General features: G+C 43.0%; 1 protein-coding gene across 3 annotated transcripts; it reads left to right on the top strand.

Annotated features, from left to right (window-relative positions):
* Window positions 1–2,503: 2,503 nt before the first annotated feature.
* On the top strand, window positions 2,504–18,743 carry pyroxd1 (pyridine nucleotide-disulphide oxidoreductase domain 1). Of its 3 annotated transcripts, none has more exons than XM_047389305.1 (13): window positions 2,504–2,761; window positions 3,949–4,029; window positions 4,119–4,238; window positions 4,550–4,678; window positions 5,940–6,013; window positions 6,110–6,306; window positions 7,432–7,529; window positions 7,668–7,770; window positions 7,858–7,973; window positions 11,199–11,321; window positions 11,442–11,579; window positions 11,731–11,820; window positions 17,911–18,743. In XM_047389305.1, the coding sequence occupies exons 1-13, from the start codon at window positions 2,684–2,686 to the stop codon at window positions 18,067–18,069; spliced, it is 1,506 nt and encodes a 501-aa protein (XP_047245261.1). In that variant the 5' UTR covers window positions 2,504–2,683; the 3' UTR covers window positions 18,070–18,743. The 3 variants fall into 3 exon arrangements, with proteins under 3 accessions (XP_047245261.1, XP_047245263.1, XP_047245262.1); XM_047389306.1 differs by having other exon boundaries at window positions 2,505–2,761; window positions 7,861–7,973; XM_047389307.1 differs by lacking the exon at window positions 4,550–4,678.
* The last annotated feature ends 1,918 nt before the right edge of the window (window positions 18,744–20,661 follow it).

Raw genomic sequence — 20,661 nt, 5'->3', positions numbered from 1 at the left:
CCACTGTTTTGTATAGCACATCCATTTTCCATTGTACTTTATTTTTCTTTCATTACTAGTGAATCATCATCAGCAGAATATCTTGTGTTTGCACAGAGATTATGTTATAAATCTATATGTGGCTACTTTAATTTCAGAATCTGCCTGTGTTGGGTTTTGGGTTTGAGTTCTGTTTACATTCTTTGCACTCCCATGTTCTTCACTTGCTTTATTTTGGTTCATTTAGGCTTAAGAGATTCATTTTGTATAGTTTGTGTTACTCCCCTGGTTAGATCTGGTTCCCTCTTGTTAATGTTTTTGAGTTCATTGTTTACTAGCTCCAGTTCATTTAGATGTTTTTCTGTTTCCCCCCTGCACTCCCTGCTCATTTGTGTTAATTAGTCATTCTCCCACATTATTCTCTAGTCTCCCTTCCACCAGCTGCTCCTGATTTCCTCCCTGATTAGCCTCCTCTGTTGATTGTTCCATACTCCACTTCCCTCAGTATTTATCCTCTCTAGTTTTCATTGTTTGTCACTGGTTCCTCCTGTATACTACCCTGTTTGCTTCCTAGCTCCATGTTTGTTTCACTGTCAGGCTTACCCATGAAAGTTGTTCTTGTTTCTTTTTTCTTATTACTATTATTATTATTAAAGGAAAAACTCTTCAACTCACCATGCTGCTTCAGAGCGTTGATCTGTACATTGGTCTGACAAATACAAAGCACTATATGAAAAATGTAACATTTTATTTCAACAATGACTATAAAAATAAAGTCAACTAAAAAGCACAAGGCTTTCAATTACATGATCAAGAGTCCTATAAATCATTTAAGCCCACTTTTCCTCATTTTATCTCTAAAGTCATGTGATATGCAGTGAATGCATCTAGAGCTTATTAGTCATTGTTTACCCACATTACTCTTAATGGCACAACTGCAATCACAATGTTGCATCCCATATAGTCATGTGTTGTCCTCCTGCGTTGCTTACTCAGGATAATGAAAATCAAGAGCAGAACTGTGACGCACAGCCTCAACCCCTGTTTGATTAGCAGTGACCTGATCATCTCAGACGCTGACATCAATACCCCCGCGCATGGCTAACACCTGTGTAAAAGGCTTTTCAAAAATAGAACAAGTGGTGGCTTTTGCTGATGAGTCCAAAAAACAATGCAGCCATTATCCATTAAACAGTCCCTGACAGAGCACGGGTATCGTGTCAAGATCTGTCGATTACTTTATGTGAGGCCTGCAAATGGCTCCGTGCCTCGCTTGTTGCCAGGTTGTTTATCATGACAGTGATTATAACCAATGAATGCTTTGACGGAATTTCAGCTCTGATATGAACGCTTATTTATTTGAAACAATAAACTCTAACTTTCCCTATAAGTTAACATCTACCTGGCCTTGAAAAAGCAACCATACCACTTGAATTTTTTCACATATTTTTACAGCATGACCACAAACCTTAATGTATTTTATCAGATTTTTCTGCGTTAGACAAATACAAAGTAGTACATTCAGTAACTGTAAGGTAGAAGGAAAATTATGTGTTTTCCACATTTATTTTAATTAAAAAGTGTAGTGTCTACAGTTGACTGACTTATCCTATTTCAATGCCCTTTGTGCTTTGTCCAAAATACAAACTCATGTGGCAAACTCACAATTTAACAATAATGTGGAAAGAAATAGATAATAAAAATATTGAAATATGTCAAACACCCTGAAAAAGAACAGAATAGGAAACGAGCAGGATTGTTAGTTAGAAATATTTCACCATCAATAAATAAATAAACAGAAAGCAATGTGATAGCTTGCAGAACTGTCATAGGTGCATTCAATTCAATTCAAAAATACTTTATTAATCCAAAAGGGAAATTAAATGTTGTTGTAGCTCATTATGAAGGTTTCTTCAAAGAGCCGTTGTAGATGCTGATGGCTGTGGGCAGGAAGGATCTCCTGTAGCGCTCCGTCTTACAGCAGATCTGAAGAAGCCTCTGACTGAAGACACTCTGTTGTTGTAGGACAGTTTCATGAAGAGGATGCTCAGGGTTCTCCATAATGTTCTTCATTTTATGAAGAATCCGTCTTTCCACAATGATCTCCAGAGGTTTCAGAGGAGTCCCCAGAACAGAGCCAGCCTTCTTTATCAGCTTGTTGAGCTTCATACTCATTATTCATTTAAATCGCAATTGGAATCCAAGTTTTAAAGTTATCGTTGTCATATTATTTTGGTATTATTTTATAGTTATTTCTAAGTCTTTATGGGCTTTTTGGCATCATGACTAACTACTGTACAAACTCTAATGACCCTAGCGCCATCTACTGGAGAGAAGATGCAAACTGCAATGCTGACTGACACAAAATTAATCATGCGCACACGCTCGGTATCAAGATAGTACTTCATGCATATTTTTTTTAATAGCTGTATATGCATGTAATTTTTGATGTATTTTCGCCTAATTGTTTTAGTAAGCCAGACGTGTTGCGCGTTTAAAAACCACGCCTGCTGCTTGCCGTAGATAAATGTAAATACGGAAGTTACGTCAAACGAGTTCTAAAACAGGGTTGCTAGAATTAACTTGAGGTATTTATACATTTTAAGGCTTATGTTTGGTTCAGACTGTTTAAACTTCTTAATAGCTTGAAACAGATCTTTTCTAAAGCGTTGGTACCATTGTTAGCTTGGTAGCTTTTCGATTAATGGAGGGTAAAAAAGAGAAGACGTTTAAGTTCGTCATTGTCGGAGGTGGCATTGCGGGTGTAACATGCGTGGAGCAGGTAAGAACAAAACACACGGATGTAACTAAAAGCTGTTCATCTATGTTAGCATCTGATTGTTGCTAAAGTAAAGAGTTATTTCAATTTTTTCAGGTATCTTCACTACATTTGATCAGCTCTTGCTCGAATTATAGAGACAGTTTTTAAGAATCTGTACGTTTCAGATTTTCACAGTGTGATAGTCTAAAGTAAAAAAACAACAACATCGTTTCATGATATTTACGAAAATATTTTAAACAAAGATGTATATCATGATCTAATTGCTTTTATTTAAAAGAAAAAACTGCCATTTTTAGTTATTACAGTTAAACTAATGTTTTTTTGTGAGTAGTCATCGTATACCAAAGTTTTTGTTTTTAAGTCGCCGAAAAGGTTCTGTAATACCATTATTATGGCTAAAAGCTGTTTAATGAAAGTTTTGAAGTGGCCCAAATTTTCTCAGAAAGTTCAAACCATAAATTTATGCAATTCAGCTCCTCATGTGCCTGTTCCTGTGCACTGCTGGTCAGTTGGCTGAAAGAAGGCCCCCACACTTTTACTTTGCATACAAAAAAAAGCAAATTCTTCTTATGAGCAATATTTCCAATGACAAAAAACACAGACAGTCATAATGTGGAAACTAAATTGACCTTTGAACTTGTAGGGTGAATACCATGAAACTGTAGTATTCATTAAAGAAATATTGACTTTAGCAAAAATGTAAGATAAACACCTGCTAAATTTAGTATTAGTTTTCAAGTAAACATGCTTATTGCACAGAATATTAGTTCTTTATGCCAATCCGCTCTTTTTAGGGTAACACAAGTACATCAAGCTGGATAATTAGTTGGGCAATATATTCAGATAACTAGCCAGCAGTCCAGAAACAGGTGGCGGAGGGCTGGCACTGTATAATTTGATGCTCTGTACAGCCAGAAAAACTCTGCTGCTTTCTCAGGCATAGTATTAAAAGGAATTTTATCCATTTTGAAACCATAACTTAAATACCCTAAAATACCTTGACACTGGTGACCAACCCGTGCTTAGTGTAGAATAATTCAGCCTAGGTAAGATCAGTCTAAGTAGATAGATGGAGCCATAGTTGATCAAAAATTGCCCAGGTTCTGTTAAACTTGTGAAATAGCCCTCTAGCATTGAGTAATGAATGTCCTGCAACTTTAAACACAAAAATTCATCTCCACTGGCAGCTATCATCTCAGTTTCCATCAGAGGACGTGGCTCTGTTTACAGCAGGTCCTCTCATAAAGGCAGTAACCAACTATAAACAGGTGAGTAGTAGAACTATGGGGTGTTTTTAGACCCCAACTGGGAGGAGATTAATCTTCATGTACATCCTGATTCTTGTGTTGTTCATTAGGTGTCCAGAACAATGGAGGAGTTTGATGTTGAGGAGAGACCATCCAGTGTTCTAGAGGAGAAGTTTCCTAACCTGACTGTCATCCATTCTGCTGTCAAATCACTCCACACACATTCACACGTAAGAACTAAACCAGGATTAATAAATAAGCAAGTACTGTAATGCAAAAACAGAACAAAAGAGCAAAGTGTACCGGAGGCAAATTCCTTGTTTGTATGTACGAACTTGGCAATAAAGCTGATTCTGATTCTGATTCTGAAGTACCTGATCCATGCTGTTATTCCCAATGAAATATTTGATCATTTCCACCCTATTAGTGTTCCTCTTTTCTGGCCACACAGTTATAGCACACAGGTTAACATCATAGTGAAATGGTTGAATCCTGGTCCAGAACTGATTAATGTCCCCATGGGTTTCCTTCTATCTCTCAGTGTGTGGAAACCGCAGATGGTCGAGTTTTTGGGTACAAGAAGCTCTGTATTTGCAGCGGTGCCCGTCCAAAGCTTCTGACCCAGGAGAACCCTAATGTGCTAGGGATCCGGGACACAGACAGCGCACAGGTACTGCCTAATAATAACTGCATAGGTTTTTCTGGACCTCAATGTGTCCTTATTTATAGTTTTTGCGTGGGATTTGCTGCACCTATTTCTACTCATTTCTGTCTGAAAGTTCCTACTAACTCAGAGGTTTACATTCATCGTCATTATCATTCTGGTGTTTAAATTAGCTCTTTAAACATTTGTTTTATTCAGGTTGCATAAGTATGTGCACAAGTTTGAATTTATTGAATATACATACGACTCCACTAATATTTGTTTAAATATTCTTTGGCAAGTTGCAGAGAAACCGCACACTTTCTGTAGCCGCCAGCAAGCTCCTGGCATTGTACTGCCTGGATATGTGACTGCATATTTATCAGTAAAGACAGAGTTTTTTTTATATTTGTTGGGTTTCCTGGTGCAGCCCTGACCTTTAAGAATTGTGTATAAATTGTCTTTAGGGTTGCGATTTGAGAAGCTTATTGATTTCCTGCTCTTTGCGTTCCAGGCAGTTTCTTTTGTGTGTGTTTTGGTTTGTTGTCCCGTTGAATCTGAAAGATTTGAAGGTACTTCTTCTGCTTCATTATTCCGTCCACTGTTTGCGGGGCACCAGTGTCACCATGCTTGACAACTTTTACAGTGATTTTGGTTTGAGCACCTCAGCTTGACTCCTTGTGCTAGCTGCTAAATGGCTCAATCTTTGTCTTGTCTGGCCTTAAAGCTTTTGTCCCGCAGCAGTTGGCTTGTCCATGTGGGCAAATGTCAAGGTGATAATGTTGGAGGAGGGGCTTTTTTTTTGAGTCGGCACCCTCTCACTCCATGGTGATGTTTAACTCGCCTTACTATGGATCACTGGTGACCCACATCTTCTAGTTTGTGAAAGACTTGAGCTTTGGTGGGTTTTGGTTTGCTCTTAAACATCCAAAATGCTTTCTTTAATCCAAGGGTGACTGTTCGGGTCAGATGGTTGAAACCCGGACACCAGTGGGTGCTCCAACTGGACCCCCTGCACAATTTAAAGGGGATTTCAGAATGGTTTAAGCAGGCTGACATAAAGCTCTCGGAATGGCCCTGATCTAAACCCTATCAGGAATTTATGCTGCTTTTTTTTGAGTCGGCTTTTCAGAATTACAGCAGTAATGTTTTTCTTGGCTACACTGGATAGCATGAGTAAAATCTCCTCTGAATGATTTAACTGACAGTCTAAGCTGTAAACTTTGAAAGAATAACCTCCTGTTTTAAGGTTGCGCAACATGCTAGATGCCTTCTGTTTGGATTTCAGGTGTTTCAAAAACGTTTATCCAAAGCAAGGAGGATTGTCATTGTCGGAAATGGAGGGATCGCCCTGGAATTAGTGTAAGTCTACAGTACAAAGTCATTGCTCCTCATTTTGACCTCCAACTAACTTGCCTGCCTTTATTCATTTGGTATTAATGAGCAGGCTGTTTTCAGGTATGAGGTGAAGGGCTGTGAAGTGATCTGGGCTGTGAAGGACAAAGCCATCGGAAACACCTTCTTTGATGCCGGAGCGGCGCAGTTTCTCATCACGTCACTTGAGGCCGACAAAGCAGAGGCAGCCGGTCCTTGCAAGCGGCTCCGCTATACCATGGAGGAACCAGCGCCTGATGCTGTACAGACCTTCACAGCAGGTTCTTATCATAGGATGTTGAGAGGAATATATTTTTCCACTCCTGGACTTGCCACTGCAGTACGCAACCTTCTTACTCTGTATCTAATGTGGACGACGTGTTGTAAATTGTTGAACCTGAATTGACTGGCAGTGGGTGTGTTTCACCTCCACTCTTACACCTCCTTTCTCCACCTGTGCTCATGAGAGACACATAGAGCTGCAGAATCACAAAATCTGCTTATTGTTGCCTTTAAATACACAATTACAGTATTCAAATTCACACATCAGATTTTTTTTCTAAAAAAATAAGAAAAGTATGCCTTAAGTTTGCATTCTTGCCCTTTGAGTTCATACTTTGTTTAGCTCCCTTTCACTGCAGTTTCAGCCACATCTCTTTAGAGTATTTCACTACCAGCTTTGCATATGTGTAAATGGAAATTTTTGCCCATTCTTCATTGCGATGGATGGATAGATCGAGTTATCAATTCAGGATCTTTTAACACCACCACCATGTTTTCCTCCAGCATTGCACTAAATTTAGCTTCTTCCAATCAACTATCACCAGCTTTGCTGTCCCCGCTGAAGAGAAGGATCCCCAAACCATAATGCTGCCACCATCATTATTCATGATGTGCAGTGTTAGTTTTCCTCCACACACAGTGTTTTGCATGTAGGCCAAAATGTACCAATTTGATCACAAAACCTCCTCCTACATGTTTGCAAGCAGGACTTCTTATTGCTTTCTTCTCACCACTTTTCTGTTATGGTCACAAATGAGGAGTGCACTGCTAATAGTTGTGCCATCAATAGGTTGTTTCACCCAAGCTGCAGATCTCTGCAGCTCCTTCAGAGTTACCTGCCTCTTGGATGAACAGTTTCTTGTCTTGGTAGATCTGCGGTTGCATACTCATCATTGTCAGATGATGAATTAAACAGTGCTCCTTGAGATGTTGAAAGCTTGAGATATTGTTTTATAACCAAACCCTGCTTTAAACATCTCCACAGCTTCCTCCCTAAACCTGCCTGCTCTGTGTGTTGGGGCTGATTATTCTCTAATGTTCTCTAACCAACTTTTTTTTTTAAGCGTTTACACCCTGTCTGTATTTTCCCATCCAATTTAAAGTCTGTGTCTTTTCATTCCCAGACGAATATTCCCGCGGGCAGAACCCTGGTGCTGTTGAGCCTGGCAGTGCCCTCGGGCCAGACTGGCATCGAGGAATCGAGCTGCAGGGAGCAGAGCAGGTGGGATATTGTGTGTTTCTTCTCTGCCTTAAACTCCGAGCTCCTCCTGAGACATCTACCCCCCTCTGTGTGACCCTTTTCTATAATAAACACTACTAGTTTTTCATATATCCCTTCACTTTTCCTGTCTCTTTTCAGGTGTCCCACAGAGTTTCAGTGGAATACCAGTGTGAAGTTAAACAGATCTTCACCTCGGAAGAGTTTCTCCTCTCCTCAAATCAAACTCTAAAAGCTGACACTGGTAGGAGCTCGATTTGTTTCTTGAAGTTGTGCCTAACTCTTTCTTTTCTTTCCTTCTCTTCTCAGCCCTGCTTTTCTTCTCTCTCAGCAGGATCCTGGCCTGTTTATGTCCAGCTGACCAATGGCAACACATTTGGCTGTGATTTTGTCGTCAGTGCCACAGGGGTTATTCCAAACACAGACCCCTTTCTCCACGGCAACAATGTGAGAAAACTTGAGACGCATACCTGAAAGCTGTCTTCACATTATTTTATAGTTCCTGTCAGATGTTTACATGCAGTCACATTATTTAGGGACATTTAGATAATTTATTTGAACCACTCTTATTCCAAGGTGTAAATAAAATAGCACTGGCTGCACAAGTTTGAATTTATTGTCAATTGTCTCTAATCCACAATCACAGAAACATTTTAATACTCGTACTCATCGTCTTCCGCTTTATCTGGGACCGGGTCACGGGGACAGCAGACTCAGCAGAGACGCCCATAGGTCCCTCTCCCCAGACACCTCCTACAGCTCCTCCGGGGGCGTTCCCAGGCCAGCCGAGAGACATAGTCCCTCCAGCGTGTCCTGGGCCGTCCCCTGGGCCTCCTCCCGGTGGGACGTGCCAGGAACACCTCCCGAGGAAGGCGTCCAGGAGGCATCCGGTATAGATGCCCGAGCCACCTCAACTGGCTCCTCTCGATGTGGAGGAGTAGCGGCTCTACTCCGAGCCCCTCCCGGATGGCCGAGCTCCTCACACTATCTCTTAAGGAGGTGCCCGGCCACCCTACGGAGGAAGCTCATTTCCGCCGCTTGTATCCGGGATCTCATTCTTTCAGTCATGACCCAAAGTTCGTGGCCATAGGTGAGGGTAGGAACGTAGACCGACCGGTAAATCGAGAGCTTTGCTTTTCGGCTCAGCTCTCTCTTCACCACAACGGACCGGCACAGCGCCCCCATTACTGTGGCGGCCGCACCGATCTGTCTGTCGATCTCCCGCTCCATTCTTCCCTCACTCGTGAACAAGACCCCGAGATACTTAAACTCATCCACTTGAGGCAGGAACTTCCCTCCAACCTGAAGAGGACAAGCCACCCTTTTCCGGTCGAGAACCATGGCCTCGGACTTGGAGGAGCTGATCTTCATCCCAGCCGCTTCACACTTGGCTGCGAACCGCCCCAGTGCATGGTGTAGGTCTTGGCTAGAGGTGGCCAGCAGGACCACGTCATCTGCAAAAAGAAATCCTCTGGTCCCCAAACCAGACCCCCTCCGGCTATTGGCTGCGCCTAGAAATCCTGTCCATAAAAGTTATGAACAGGACCTGTGACAAAGGGCAGCCCTGCCGGAGTCCAACAAGCCCTGCCACCGCGGAGCTTTTTAACCACCTCGGTGACTTCAGCCTGGGTGATGAAAGAGTCCAACCCCGAGTCCCCAGCCTCTGTTTCCACCAGGGAATGCGTGATGGCAGGGTTGAGGAGATCCTCGAAGTATTCCTTCCACCGGCCGATAATGTCCCCAGTCGAGGTCAGCAGCTCCCCACCCCCACTGTAAACAGTGTTGGCGAAGCACTGCTTCCCCCTCCTGAGGCGCCGGACGATTTGCCAGAATTGCTTCGGGGCCAACCGGTAGTCCTTCTCTATGCCTCACCGAACTCCTCCCAGGTCCAAGTTTTTGCCTCTGCCACCACCTGGGCCGCGGCACGCTTGGCCCCACGGTACCCGTCAGCCTCCTCAGTAGTCCCACAAGCCAACCATAGCCGATAGGACTCCTTCAGCTTGACAGCGTCCCTTACTGCCGGTGTCCACCACCGGGTTCGGGGATTGCCGCCGCAACAGGCACCGCAGACCTTACGGCCGCAGCTACGGGCAGCAGCATCGACAATAGATGCGGAAAACATGGTCCACTCGGACTCTGTCTCCAACATCCCTCGGAATCTGGTCAAAGCTCTCCCGGAGGTGAGAGTTGAATACATTCCTGGCCAAGGGGTCCGCCAGACGTTCCCAGCAGACCCTCACTATGCGGTTGGGCCTGCCAAGTCTGTCCGACTTTCTCCTCCTCCAGCGGATCCAACTCACCACCAGGTGGTGATCAGTGGACAGCTCAGCCCCTCTTCATCCGAGTGTCCAAAACATGCGGCCGAAGGTCTGATGATACAACAACAAAGTCGATCATTGACCTCCTGCCTAGGGTATCCTGGTGCCAAGTGCACTGATGGACACCCTTATGTTTGAACATGGTGTTCATTATGGACAATCCGTGACTAGCACAGAAGTCAAATTACAAAACCCCGCTCGGATTCAGATTGGGGAGGCCATTCCTCCCGATCACGCCTCTCCAGGTGTCACTGTCGTTTCCCACGTGGGCGTTGAAGTCCCCCAGCAGAATAATGGAGTCCCCAGGAGGGGCACTATCCAGCAACCCCGACAGGGACGCCAAGAAGGCCGGGTACTCCGCACTACCACTCGGCCCGTAGGCTGAAATGACCGTCAGAGACCTCTCCCCAACCCGAAGGCGCAGGGATGTGACCCTGTCATCCACTGGGGTAAACCCCAACACGAGACGGCTGAGCTGGGGGGCGACAAGCCTCTAGGATCATTCGAGCACTCGAACCCCTCCACCACGTTAAGGTGGCGTTTCAATAAGTAATACTAAAGGCTCTAAAATGTACTTTAGCTTGAAAAGGACAAGAACTATTAGCTTCTCATTATATATCACGATTGACTGCAGCTCGTAGCTTTAATTTGTCTGCATACATTGAATTCATATAAGCTGCTTAAGTCTTTTCGGGTATTTACCTGACCCTGCTTGGCTGAGGTCTAAAGAAGGACACGTGTCACACATAGATGGAATTAGATCCACCAAGACCCAAGCCTGTCTTTAACTGGGAACTACTACAACACCATTGTCACCATCCACAGAAACCAATTTTACCTGGACCTGAACAACGTGGGCATCGACCAAGAAAAAAAAGCTCCTGCTTTAAAGTTGATACTTTCAAGCTCAACTGAAATACGCTGCTTGGACAAGGAAAATGCCTTCTGCAGACACCTTTTATGGCTAGGAGAGACAAATGTTGACTTCTGTAGCAACAAAATACTGGAAGCATGTCAAGGTGGTGCTTTCATACCTAAGGACTGTACCCACTGTCGAGCATGGTGGTGGCATGTTTTGCTGGCAATGGCAATACACAAAGCAGGTGAATTAATAAATAAGAAATACTTCCAAATTCTTTGCCTTTATTTTTAAATCAACTGTTAGATAGTTGAAAGTTGGGGAAATGAACATGACATCCTGTATGTAAACGTCTGACCAGTACTTTCAGTTATAGGGAAAATACTTAAAATATCTAGAATTTGTTTACTTTCACATAAATTTGCTTCACAAACAGATGAGAGTGATTAGATGTTATTGACAATCAGGATTTCTTTTCATACTTTTCTTATTTAGTTTTTATTGGCAGATGATGGTGGCCTTCAAGTAGACGATCACATGAGGACCTTAGAGCCAGATGTGTATGCTGCAGGAGATGTGTGCACAGCATGCTGGGAACGCAGCCCACTTTGGCAGCAGGTAAAAGCACCAAGACTTTAATAATAGTACAAATGATAGATGATCTAAGCAGTCAATATCTAATGTAAAAAGGTAAAAGAAAACAGTCTTCGTCTTGGTGCTTGTGTTTGCTGTGTGCAGATGCGCCTGTGGACACAGGCTCGTCAGATGGGCTTGTACGCAGGCCGCTGCATGGCGGCTGACGTCCTCTCCGAGTCGATCGAGCTGGACTTTTGCTTCGAACTCTTCTCGCAAGTCACCAAATTCTTTAACTACAAGGTAAGAGATGTGCTTGCTGCAGGATAGCCAAGCTGTGTAACAATAACCAATCATTAATCATCTGCCACTCGCAGAACTTCAGTTTCCCATTTCTGAGTAGACCCTTCAAGGCCATTTTCAGTACTGCATAGTGTTTCTGCTTATTTCTCAGGTGGTCCTGCTGGGGAAGTTTAATGCACAGGGTCTGGGATCCGATCATGAGCTGCTAGTTCGCTGCACCAAAGGCCAGGAGTATGTCAAGGTCAATAATACTGTTAAGAATATTAATGCAATAATTCTGTTATCGTCTCTAGTTGACTCTAGTTGTATATGTTCTCTTTCATATAGGTAGGATCAAAATGTCTGGATGTTTTGCTGCAAAGCTTTACAGATACTGTGTTTTACAGGGATTTGGTTCCATGAGGCAGTGTTGCAAATTACATACATCTTGTTATACCAGCCACATTATTCACAACAAGCGCATGGCTGTATTTTTCATAAGGCTCAAATTTGAAAAGGTCTGAAAAAGTTGTGTTGGTAATTTTGGTCATTAATATATAATAACTACAGAAATCATTTGATTAACAGCAACTTAAAAAAAAAAGCATAATGCATTTTTTTGCCTTGCAAAAGTATTCCTACCCCTTCAACTTTTAACCCCTTAAAGTTTAAGCAGTTTGTCACCTTACAACCACAAACTGTGGTTTATTTTATCTGGATTTTGTTTTTGACAAATACTTAAAAATAGCTCAGTGAAACTTAATGGAGAGTGTCTGTGAAGGGCAATTTCCACAGCTTGCCACAGATTTTTAATCAGATTTAGGTCTAGTCTTTGACTGGACGACTCTAACACAAATATGCTATAATTTGACCAGGTCCATTGTAGCTCTGGTATATTTAGGCTTGCTATCTTTCTGGAGGGCAAGCCCCATCCATCTTAATCTTTTTAAGATAAAATAATATATACAAAATAATGTGAGGAAGGATGCCAAACATGCATTTATTGTATAGGCAAACCACCTAATACTGTTTTTTGTTTTTCCTAATTTTTTGACACATTTTATTTTGACACATGTTTGGGTTTGATGTAGAAAAAATTTCACCTACGAGGACAATAAGGTTTTGGCATGTTAGTGTAAGTTTAAGGCCTATGAATGATTGTGCAACAAACTGCACGCGATCTTAAAACTTAGAGAGGATGAACTTTCTTTGTCACATGATTTAATTTTGACTTATTGGAACTTTTTCCACTTCTGCCTCTCTGCCTGCTCAGACGCTTTTCTCCTAAGCTCCCTGCTTGCTTGCATTCTTTTACTCCTAAGTTTTCATCTCTTAGCCAAAATTACAGAAATATTGGACTAAAACAACTTCTTACCAGCGACTCCCAAGGATTATTATTATTATTTTTTTATTTTTTAAAAGATTTTGATGTTTTTATAATCGAACTCGAAAGAAGTACAAGTTGACGCCAGCTAATCAGCACAAAATGTCTCCCTTCACCACAGAGGACTTCGACAAACTTTTACAGAAATTGGCTGTTTTGGAGATGAAAATCCATCGACTAGAAGTTAATGTGGAGGTGAATATGGGGTACAACAATGATTCAACTCTGCCTGTGATCCCAAACAGTGACAGCCAGCTCAACAACTCAGCCGGCAATCAGAACACTGAGAATAAACCTACCGGCAGACCCTCTTGGCATGTTTTAAGCGCATGCCCAAAAAATCAAGGTGGACGACTCACTGGAAGATCTCAGCAATTAAATAAATTAGAATGGCCAGAATTACAGAGAAATGCCCCCGTTTCCCCTGGGAAAAGGAGACTTCGACAGCGAGCTGCTGTCACAACAACTGATAGGAATGAGACAGCTGGAAATAATGGAGTTCCCTCCAAAACAGATTTGCTTCACTACAGAATGAAAACCAGGAAAATTATCCGTCTTCTGAGAACAATAAAAGGTTTGAGAACAACCTTCATTCTAAACAGTCTTCTCCTAAATTGCCGGAGAAAAAGCACCCCACCAGACCAAGAACCCTAATAGTGGGCAACACAGCTGTGGATGGGATTAAAAACATCTGCAACAAGAAAAACACAGAAGTTATGATTGGTACCAGTAACGCGGTGTCTGATATTTCAGAGAACATTCTTGCAATCACAGATTGCAGTCTCTAGAAAACCTTATTATACACTGTGGAGCCATGGATGACGTGGGTAAGAACAAATCAGAAGGATTGAAGGAGGATTTCACTCGTCTTCTGAATATTGTGGGAGGTCTCAATATCAGCGGACCCTTTGCACCGATTTTCTGTGGAGATAAGGTTTTTTCCAGACATCAGATGATTAGTAAGTGGTTGAAAAAAACATGCTACCACTTATGTGAACTTCATCGACAACTTTAATAATTTTAAAGCAAGATGGTTTCTGTTTGAACAAGCCACGAGCCAGACGTCTCACATCTTATCTCTTCTATTCAGTAAATAATCTGCCAGCAGCTTTGACCTTCAGCAGAGAACATGGAGTATCAACAACAATGATAACGCTGCCTCCAACAGCTCCAGCAGAAACAACCGGCCAGTTGGCTGAGAAAGAGAGGTCATCACAAAAGGTCTCCCCGTCGAAATCCACAGGAGAAGTGGACCCCCCGTTATACCTCCCTCCCCCAAAACCCAGACCCAGACCGACACCCCAGGTAAACCCCCCTCACCCCAGACCCCGACCCAGACCGCACAGAACTTTCCCATCTCCCCACTGAGCCCGCTTTTTGCTTTAATGGATTCTGATAACATGATGGGAGCTCTTAAAATCGGGACCCAAATGGCTCTCACATCTTCTCCATTCAACACCCCCCCGTGGCCGAGGCCCTGCTACTAAACCAACATCTTCCAAATGCCGCAGACCTCCACCACCTCCTAATCTATCTCCTCCTAATCAGGACCTTTAAATCACTTCTCTGTGATACAGTCTGGGCCCCAGTGGTAACTTTATCAGAAATGAGCATGTCCAGGAAAAACTTGGGCCCCTAATAGGAGATAGTTGTAAAATCTCTGTGCTTATACGTGACAGAAAGAGCAAAGCCAAAAGGATAAGAGACAGTAATAAACAATCAACAAAAGCCATAAACTGTCAGGTACAACCAGACACAGAGTTAATATCAGCAACTAAGTCATATAAACTGGCTTTACTGAACATTAGATCTCTGTCAGGAAAATCATTTTTAATCAATGACTTCATTACTGACCACGATCTTGATGTTATGTTTTTAACAGAAACATGGTTACATGAATTTAATGAAGCTCCCATTCTAATAGAGTCGACGCCTCCGAACTACAATTTTCTTTGTGAGAGCAGACAGCAAAGAAAAGGTGGAGGGGTGGCCACTTTGTTTAAAGATTTATTAGAGTGTAAAAAAGTATTTCTGGGCAAATTTGACTCTTTTGAATATTTGGCTCTCCAGGTAAAGAGCCCGGTCCGAACCATGTTCTTGAATATTTACAGGCCTCCTAAGTCCAAAACAAACTTTATCAGTGATTTTAAAGAGCTTTCATCTGTGATTTGTGTTTATTATGACTGTTTAATTATTGTGGGAGACTTCAACATTCACATGGACAATCCTGAAGACAGAAGTACAATAGATCTATGTGACACTCTTAGAAATTTTGGTTTGACTCAACATGTTAAAAAGCAAACGCACAAACAGGGACATATTTTGGACTTGATCATCACTAAGGGTCTAAACATTTCCAAGGTGTCTATAGCTGATGTTGCCCTATCTGACCACTTTTCTGTTATTTTTGAAAGCATCATCTGCAATGACTCAGTTTGTCAAAGAGACATTATAAGAAAACGCATCTTTAAGGACGGTGCTGCTGAAACCTTTAACCAGATTTACTCTTCTACCTCCACTTTGCCCTGTAACACTGTAGATGAGCTGGTAGATAACTTTCATTCTAAAATCTCGAACATCATTGATTCAATTGCTCCAATTAAAGTGAAAGTCGTTTCTGGGAAAAAAATGTCTCAATGGAGAAGTGTTCCACCAGACAGAAGTGAAAAAAAGGAGTGTCGAAAAGCTGAACTCAGGTGGCGAAAGACTGGACTCCAGGTTCACTATGTTATCTATAAAGAGAGACTATACAGATATAACCTACAACTGAAAAATGCAATCTTTCTTTTCTGACATCATCAGCAAAAACATTAACAATGCTCGTGCATTATTTGCCACGGTCGACAGGTTAACAAACCCTCCTGTAACTGTAGCATCTGAACTCCACTCTACCAGGGCCTGCAATGAATTTGCTAAATTCTTTACTGAAAAAACCCAAAAGATCAGAGGGGCAGTCAGCACATCCACATTAACTCCAGTACCAATGTTGTCTCCAACTAGAACTGATTTTGACAAAGATTTCCCAATTTCACCAAATAAACTGCAAAATCTTAGAAGAAATCGTACAGCAACTAAGCTCTTCTTCCTGCTCTCTCGATCTTTTACCCACAGCTTTTCTTAAGAAAGCTTTGCCTGTAATAACATATGATTTAACACAAATAATTAACATGTCCCTTTTGTCAGGTGTTTTCCCCCAGGCCCTAAAATCAGCAATTATCAAACCTCTATTGAAAAAGAGCAACTTGGACAAGCTGCTACTACAGAACTACAGGCCTATATCAAACCTCACCTTCATCAGTAAGATTATTGAAAAAGCTGTGTTTCAGCAGTTAAACAACTTCCTAAGAACGACCAACCGCTTCGATGTCTTCCAGTCAGGCTTCTGTGCTCACCACAGTACAGAGACTGCTCTTGTCAAGGTGTTCAATGACATCCGTATAAATGCAGACTGTGGAAAAACCACAGTGCTGGTATTATTGGACCTTAGTGCAGCATTCGACACTGTATATCACTCCATTTTATTAGAGCACCTGGAAAACTGGGTCGGCCTTTCTGGTACAGCACTCAACTGGTTTAAATCCTACTTGAAGGACAGGGACTTTTTTGTGTCAGTAGCTAACTTTACATCAGAGAGCACAAAAATCACATGTGGCGTTCCCCAAGGGTCCATCTTAGGGCCCCTCCTATTCAATATCTACATGCTCCCCCTAACTCAGATTTGAATAAACAACAACGTAAGTTATCATAACTATGCAGACGACACACAGCTATACGTTACAATGTCACGAGGTGACCATGAACCCATTCAAGCGCTTGGTAAATGCTTAGAAGAAATCAATGCATGGATGGGCCTAAATCTTCTTCAGCTGAATCAAAACAAAACTGAAATAATAATCTTTGGACCAAAGGAAGAGCGTTTAAAAGTTAGCACACAGCTTCAGTTAATACAGCTAGAAACCACCAGTCAGGCTCGAAACCTGGGTGTAGTGATGGACTCAGACTTGAACCTTCAGAGGCACATAAAGGTAGTAACTAGGTCGGCCTTCTATCACCTAAAGAACATCTCCAGGATTAAAGGACTAATGTCTCAGCAGGACCTTGAAAAACTAATTCATGTGTTCATCTTTAGTAGAATTGATTACTGCAACGGTGTCTTCACAGGTCTGCCTAAAAAGTCGATCAGACAGCTGCAGTTGATCCAGAACGCTGCTACCCACATCCTCACTAGAACTAAGAAAGTGGAGCACATCACCCCGGTTCTAAAGTCCCTACACTGGCTCCCTGTAGCTCAGAGAATAGTTTAAAATACTTCTGTTAGTCTATAAATCACTGAATGGCTTAGCAGCAAAATACATTACAGACTTGTCAGTGTATCAACCACCCAGACCTCTCAGGTCTTCTGGCTATAATCTACTCTGCATACCCAAAACCAGAACTAAACATGGAGAAGCAGCTTTTAGTTCTTATGCTCCACTAATCTGGAATAAACTGCCAGAAAACTGTAAAAGCGCCAAAACCTTAAGTTGCTTTAAATCAAGATTAAAAACGTATTTGTTTAGAGTGGCCTTTGACTGTGCCATTTAGGCATGATAAGTTGCGATTTCAGTCCAATTTTCCATTCATTTTCTTGTCCATCATTCTATTCTCTTTATTTTATTTTATTTTACTTTTTTAAATTACCTCTGTTTGATTTTATCATTTGATTTGTTTTTCTGTGTCTGTATCTGTGCTTATTTGCTTTGTGATTGTATTGTAATTGTATGTACAGAGCTTTGAGTGTCTCTATATAAATAAACTTACCTTACCTTACCTTCAAAATATTTGATCATTTCTGAAAGGAATGTAATTTAGAGGTCGCTATACTCCCAACACTGTAATCATATAATGTAGTATTGTTGAAAACTTGAAGAAGTACTGTATATCCACAGTATAAATTTTTAACAAAATGGTCCTAATTTTCATGTCCAGGTGGTTCTCAGCAGGGGCAGGATGGTGGGGGCTGTGCTGATTGGAGAAACGGACTTAGAGGAGACTTTTGAAAACCTGATCCTCAACCAGATGGACCTGACGGCGTATGGAGAGGAGCTGCTCAATCCCAACATCGATATCGAGGACTACTTTGATTAATCACCGCCGTCGCCATGTTTGAGACTTTGGGGCATCTCCGCGTTCCGAAGAAGCCTGCAGGGCTCCTACGCTGTCTGGAAATGAATGGGATTTGCTTTTACCATCTTCCAAGTCAGAATAAGCAGGAGGGCTTTTCAGACTCCATTCTTATTTTGTGATCAAGAAGATAAAAATCTATATTTCGCAAGAATTGAGACCTTTTACGGTGATTATGTCCTCCATCTTTCATTTTTTTCCAACTCATTGATCGTTTGGGTTGTTGAGTTCGTGACATAATGCACAGATAAGAAGTTTGAAAAGTACATGTGTTATAAGTTGGTTCAGATCCAAAAAAGCACTGAAATAGCCCTTAACTTCAATGTCAAAATGGAACGTTGTGTTTTTCATGATTGGAGGAATATGCAGATAATAAAACCCAGTTAGATAAATGCTGTGTGCTCAAATGTCTATGTTCTCAAACCTGTCGGGGAAAAATAGTCTGGAAAAAATATGGAATTTCAGGCATGGAACAATTGTTGGAAATCAAAGCATGTGAATCATTATTATACAAATAAATCCTCATAATGCCATAGTGTTGCTTTGGAGGGCTTTGATGTTAAAAGACAACTTTGTTCATACGGTTGCAAATGTATTTATGTGCTTTAATTATTTAAAAAATAAACTGTTTTCAGAAATATGTATAAATAATTCAATTCAAATTCAAAAATACTTTATTAATCCCAAAGGGAAATTAAATGTTGTTGCTCATTATGAAGGTGTCTTCAAAGAGCCGTTATAGATGCTGATGGCTGTGGGCAGGAAGGATCTCCTGTAGCGCTCTGTCTTACAGCAGATCTGAAGAAGCCTCTGACTGAAGACACTCTGTTGTTGTAGGACAGTCTCATGAAGAGGATGCTCAGGGTTCTCCATAATGTTCTTCATTTTATGAAGAATCTGTCTTTCCACAATGATCTCCACAAGTTTCAGAGGAGATCCTTGAAGTACTCCTTCCACCGCCCGATAATGTCCTCAGTCGAGGTCAGCAGTCTCCCACCCCCACTATAAACAGTGTTGGCGAAGCACTGCTTCCCCCTCCTGAGGCGCCAGACGGTTTGCCAGAATCGCTTCGAGGCCAACATGTAGTCCTTCTCCATGGCCTCACCGAACTCCTCCCAGGCCCGGGTTTTTGCCTCTGCCACAGCCCGGGCCGCAACACGCTTGTCCTCAATCCTGCCATCACGCATTCCGTGGTGGAAACAGGCTGGGGACTCGGGGTTAGACTCTTTCATCACCCAGGCTGAAGTCACCGAGGTTGTTAAAAAGCTCCGCGGTGGCAAGGCTTCGGGGGTGGATGAGATCCGCCCTGAGTACCTCAAGTCTCTGGATGTTGTAGGGCTGTCATGGTTGACACGCCTCTTCAACATTGCGTGGCGGTCGGGGACAGTGCCTCCGGACTGGCAGACTGGGGTGGGTGTGTTCCAACTACAGGGGGATCACACTCCTCAGCCTCCCTGGTAAGGCCTACGCCAGGGTATTGGAGAGGAGAGTCCGACCGATAGTCGAACCTCGGCTTCAGGAGGAGCAGTGTGGTTTTCGTCCTGGCTGTGGAACACTGGACCAGCTCTATACCCTCTACAGGGTGCTCGAGGGTTCATGGGAGTTTGCCCAACCGGTTCACATGTGTTTTGAGGACCTGGAGAAGGCATTCGACTGTGTCCCTCGTGATGCCCTGTGGGGGGTGCTCCAGGAGTATGGAATCGGGGGCCCTTTATTAGGGGCCATCCGGTCCCTGTACGAGCGGAGCAGGAGTTTGGTCCGCATTGCCGGCACTAAGTCGGACCTGTTCCTGGTGCATGTTGGACTCCGGCAGGGCTGCCCTTTGTCACCGGTCCTGTTCATAACTTTTATGGACAGGATTTCTAGACGCAGCCAAGGGCCGGAGGGGTCTGGTTTGGGGACCAGTGGATTTCGTCTCTTCTTTTTGCGGATGACGTGGTCCTGCTGGCCCCCTCTAGCCAAGACCTACAGCATGTGCTATGGCGGTTTGCAGCCGAGTGTGAAGCGGCTGGGATGAGGATCAGCTCCTCCAAGTCCGAGGCCATGGTACTCGACTGGAAAAGGGTGGCTTGTCCTCTTCAGGTTGGAGGGGAGTTCCTGCCTCAAGTGGAGGAGTTTAAGTATCTCGGGGTCTTGTTCACGAGTGAGGGAAGAATGGAGCGGGAGATCGACAGACGGATCGGTGCGGCTGCCACTAATGGGGGCACTGTGCCGGTCCGTTGTGGTGAAGAGACAGCTGAGCCGAAAAGCAGAGCTCTCAATTTACCGGTCGGTCTACGTCCCTACCCTCACCTATGGCCATGAACTTTGGGTCATGACCGAAAGAACGAGATCCCGGATACAAGCGGCTGAAATGAGCTTCCTCCATAGGGTGGCCGGCCACTCCCTTAGAGATAGGGTGAGGAGCTCAGCCATCCGGGAGGGGCTCGGAGTAGAGCCGCTGCTCCTCAACATCGAGAGGAGCCAGTTGAGGTGGCTCGGGCATCTATACCGGATGCCTCCTGGACGCCTTCCTCGGGAGGTGTTCCAGGCACGTCCCACCGGGAGGAGGCCCAG

Source organism: Girardinichthys multiradiatus, chromosome 17 (assembly GCF_021462225.1).
Source record: "Girardinichthys multiradiatus isolate DD_20200921_A chromosome 17, DD_fGirMul_XY1, whole genome shotgun sequence".
Taxonomy (NCBI): Eukaryota; Metazoa; Chordata; class Actinopteri; order Cyprinodontiformes; family Goodeidae; genus Girardinichthys; species Girardinichthys multiradiatus.
This window is presented reverse-complemented; position numbering and strand designations above follow the sequence as displayed.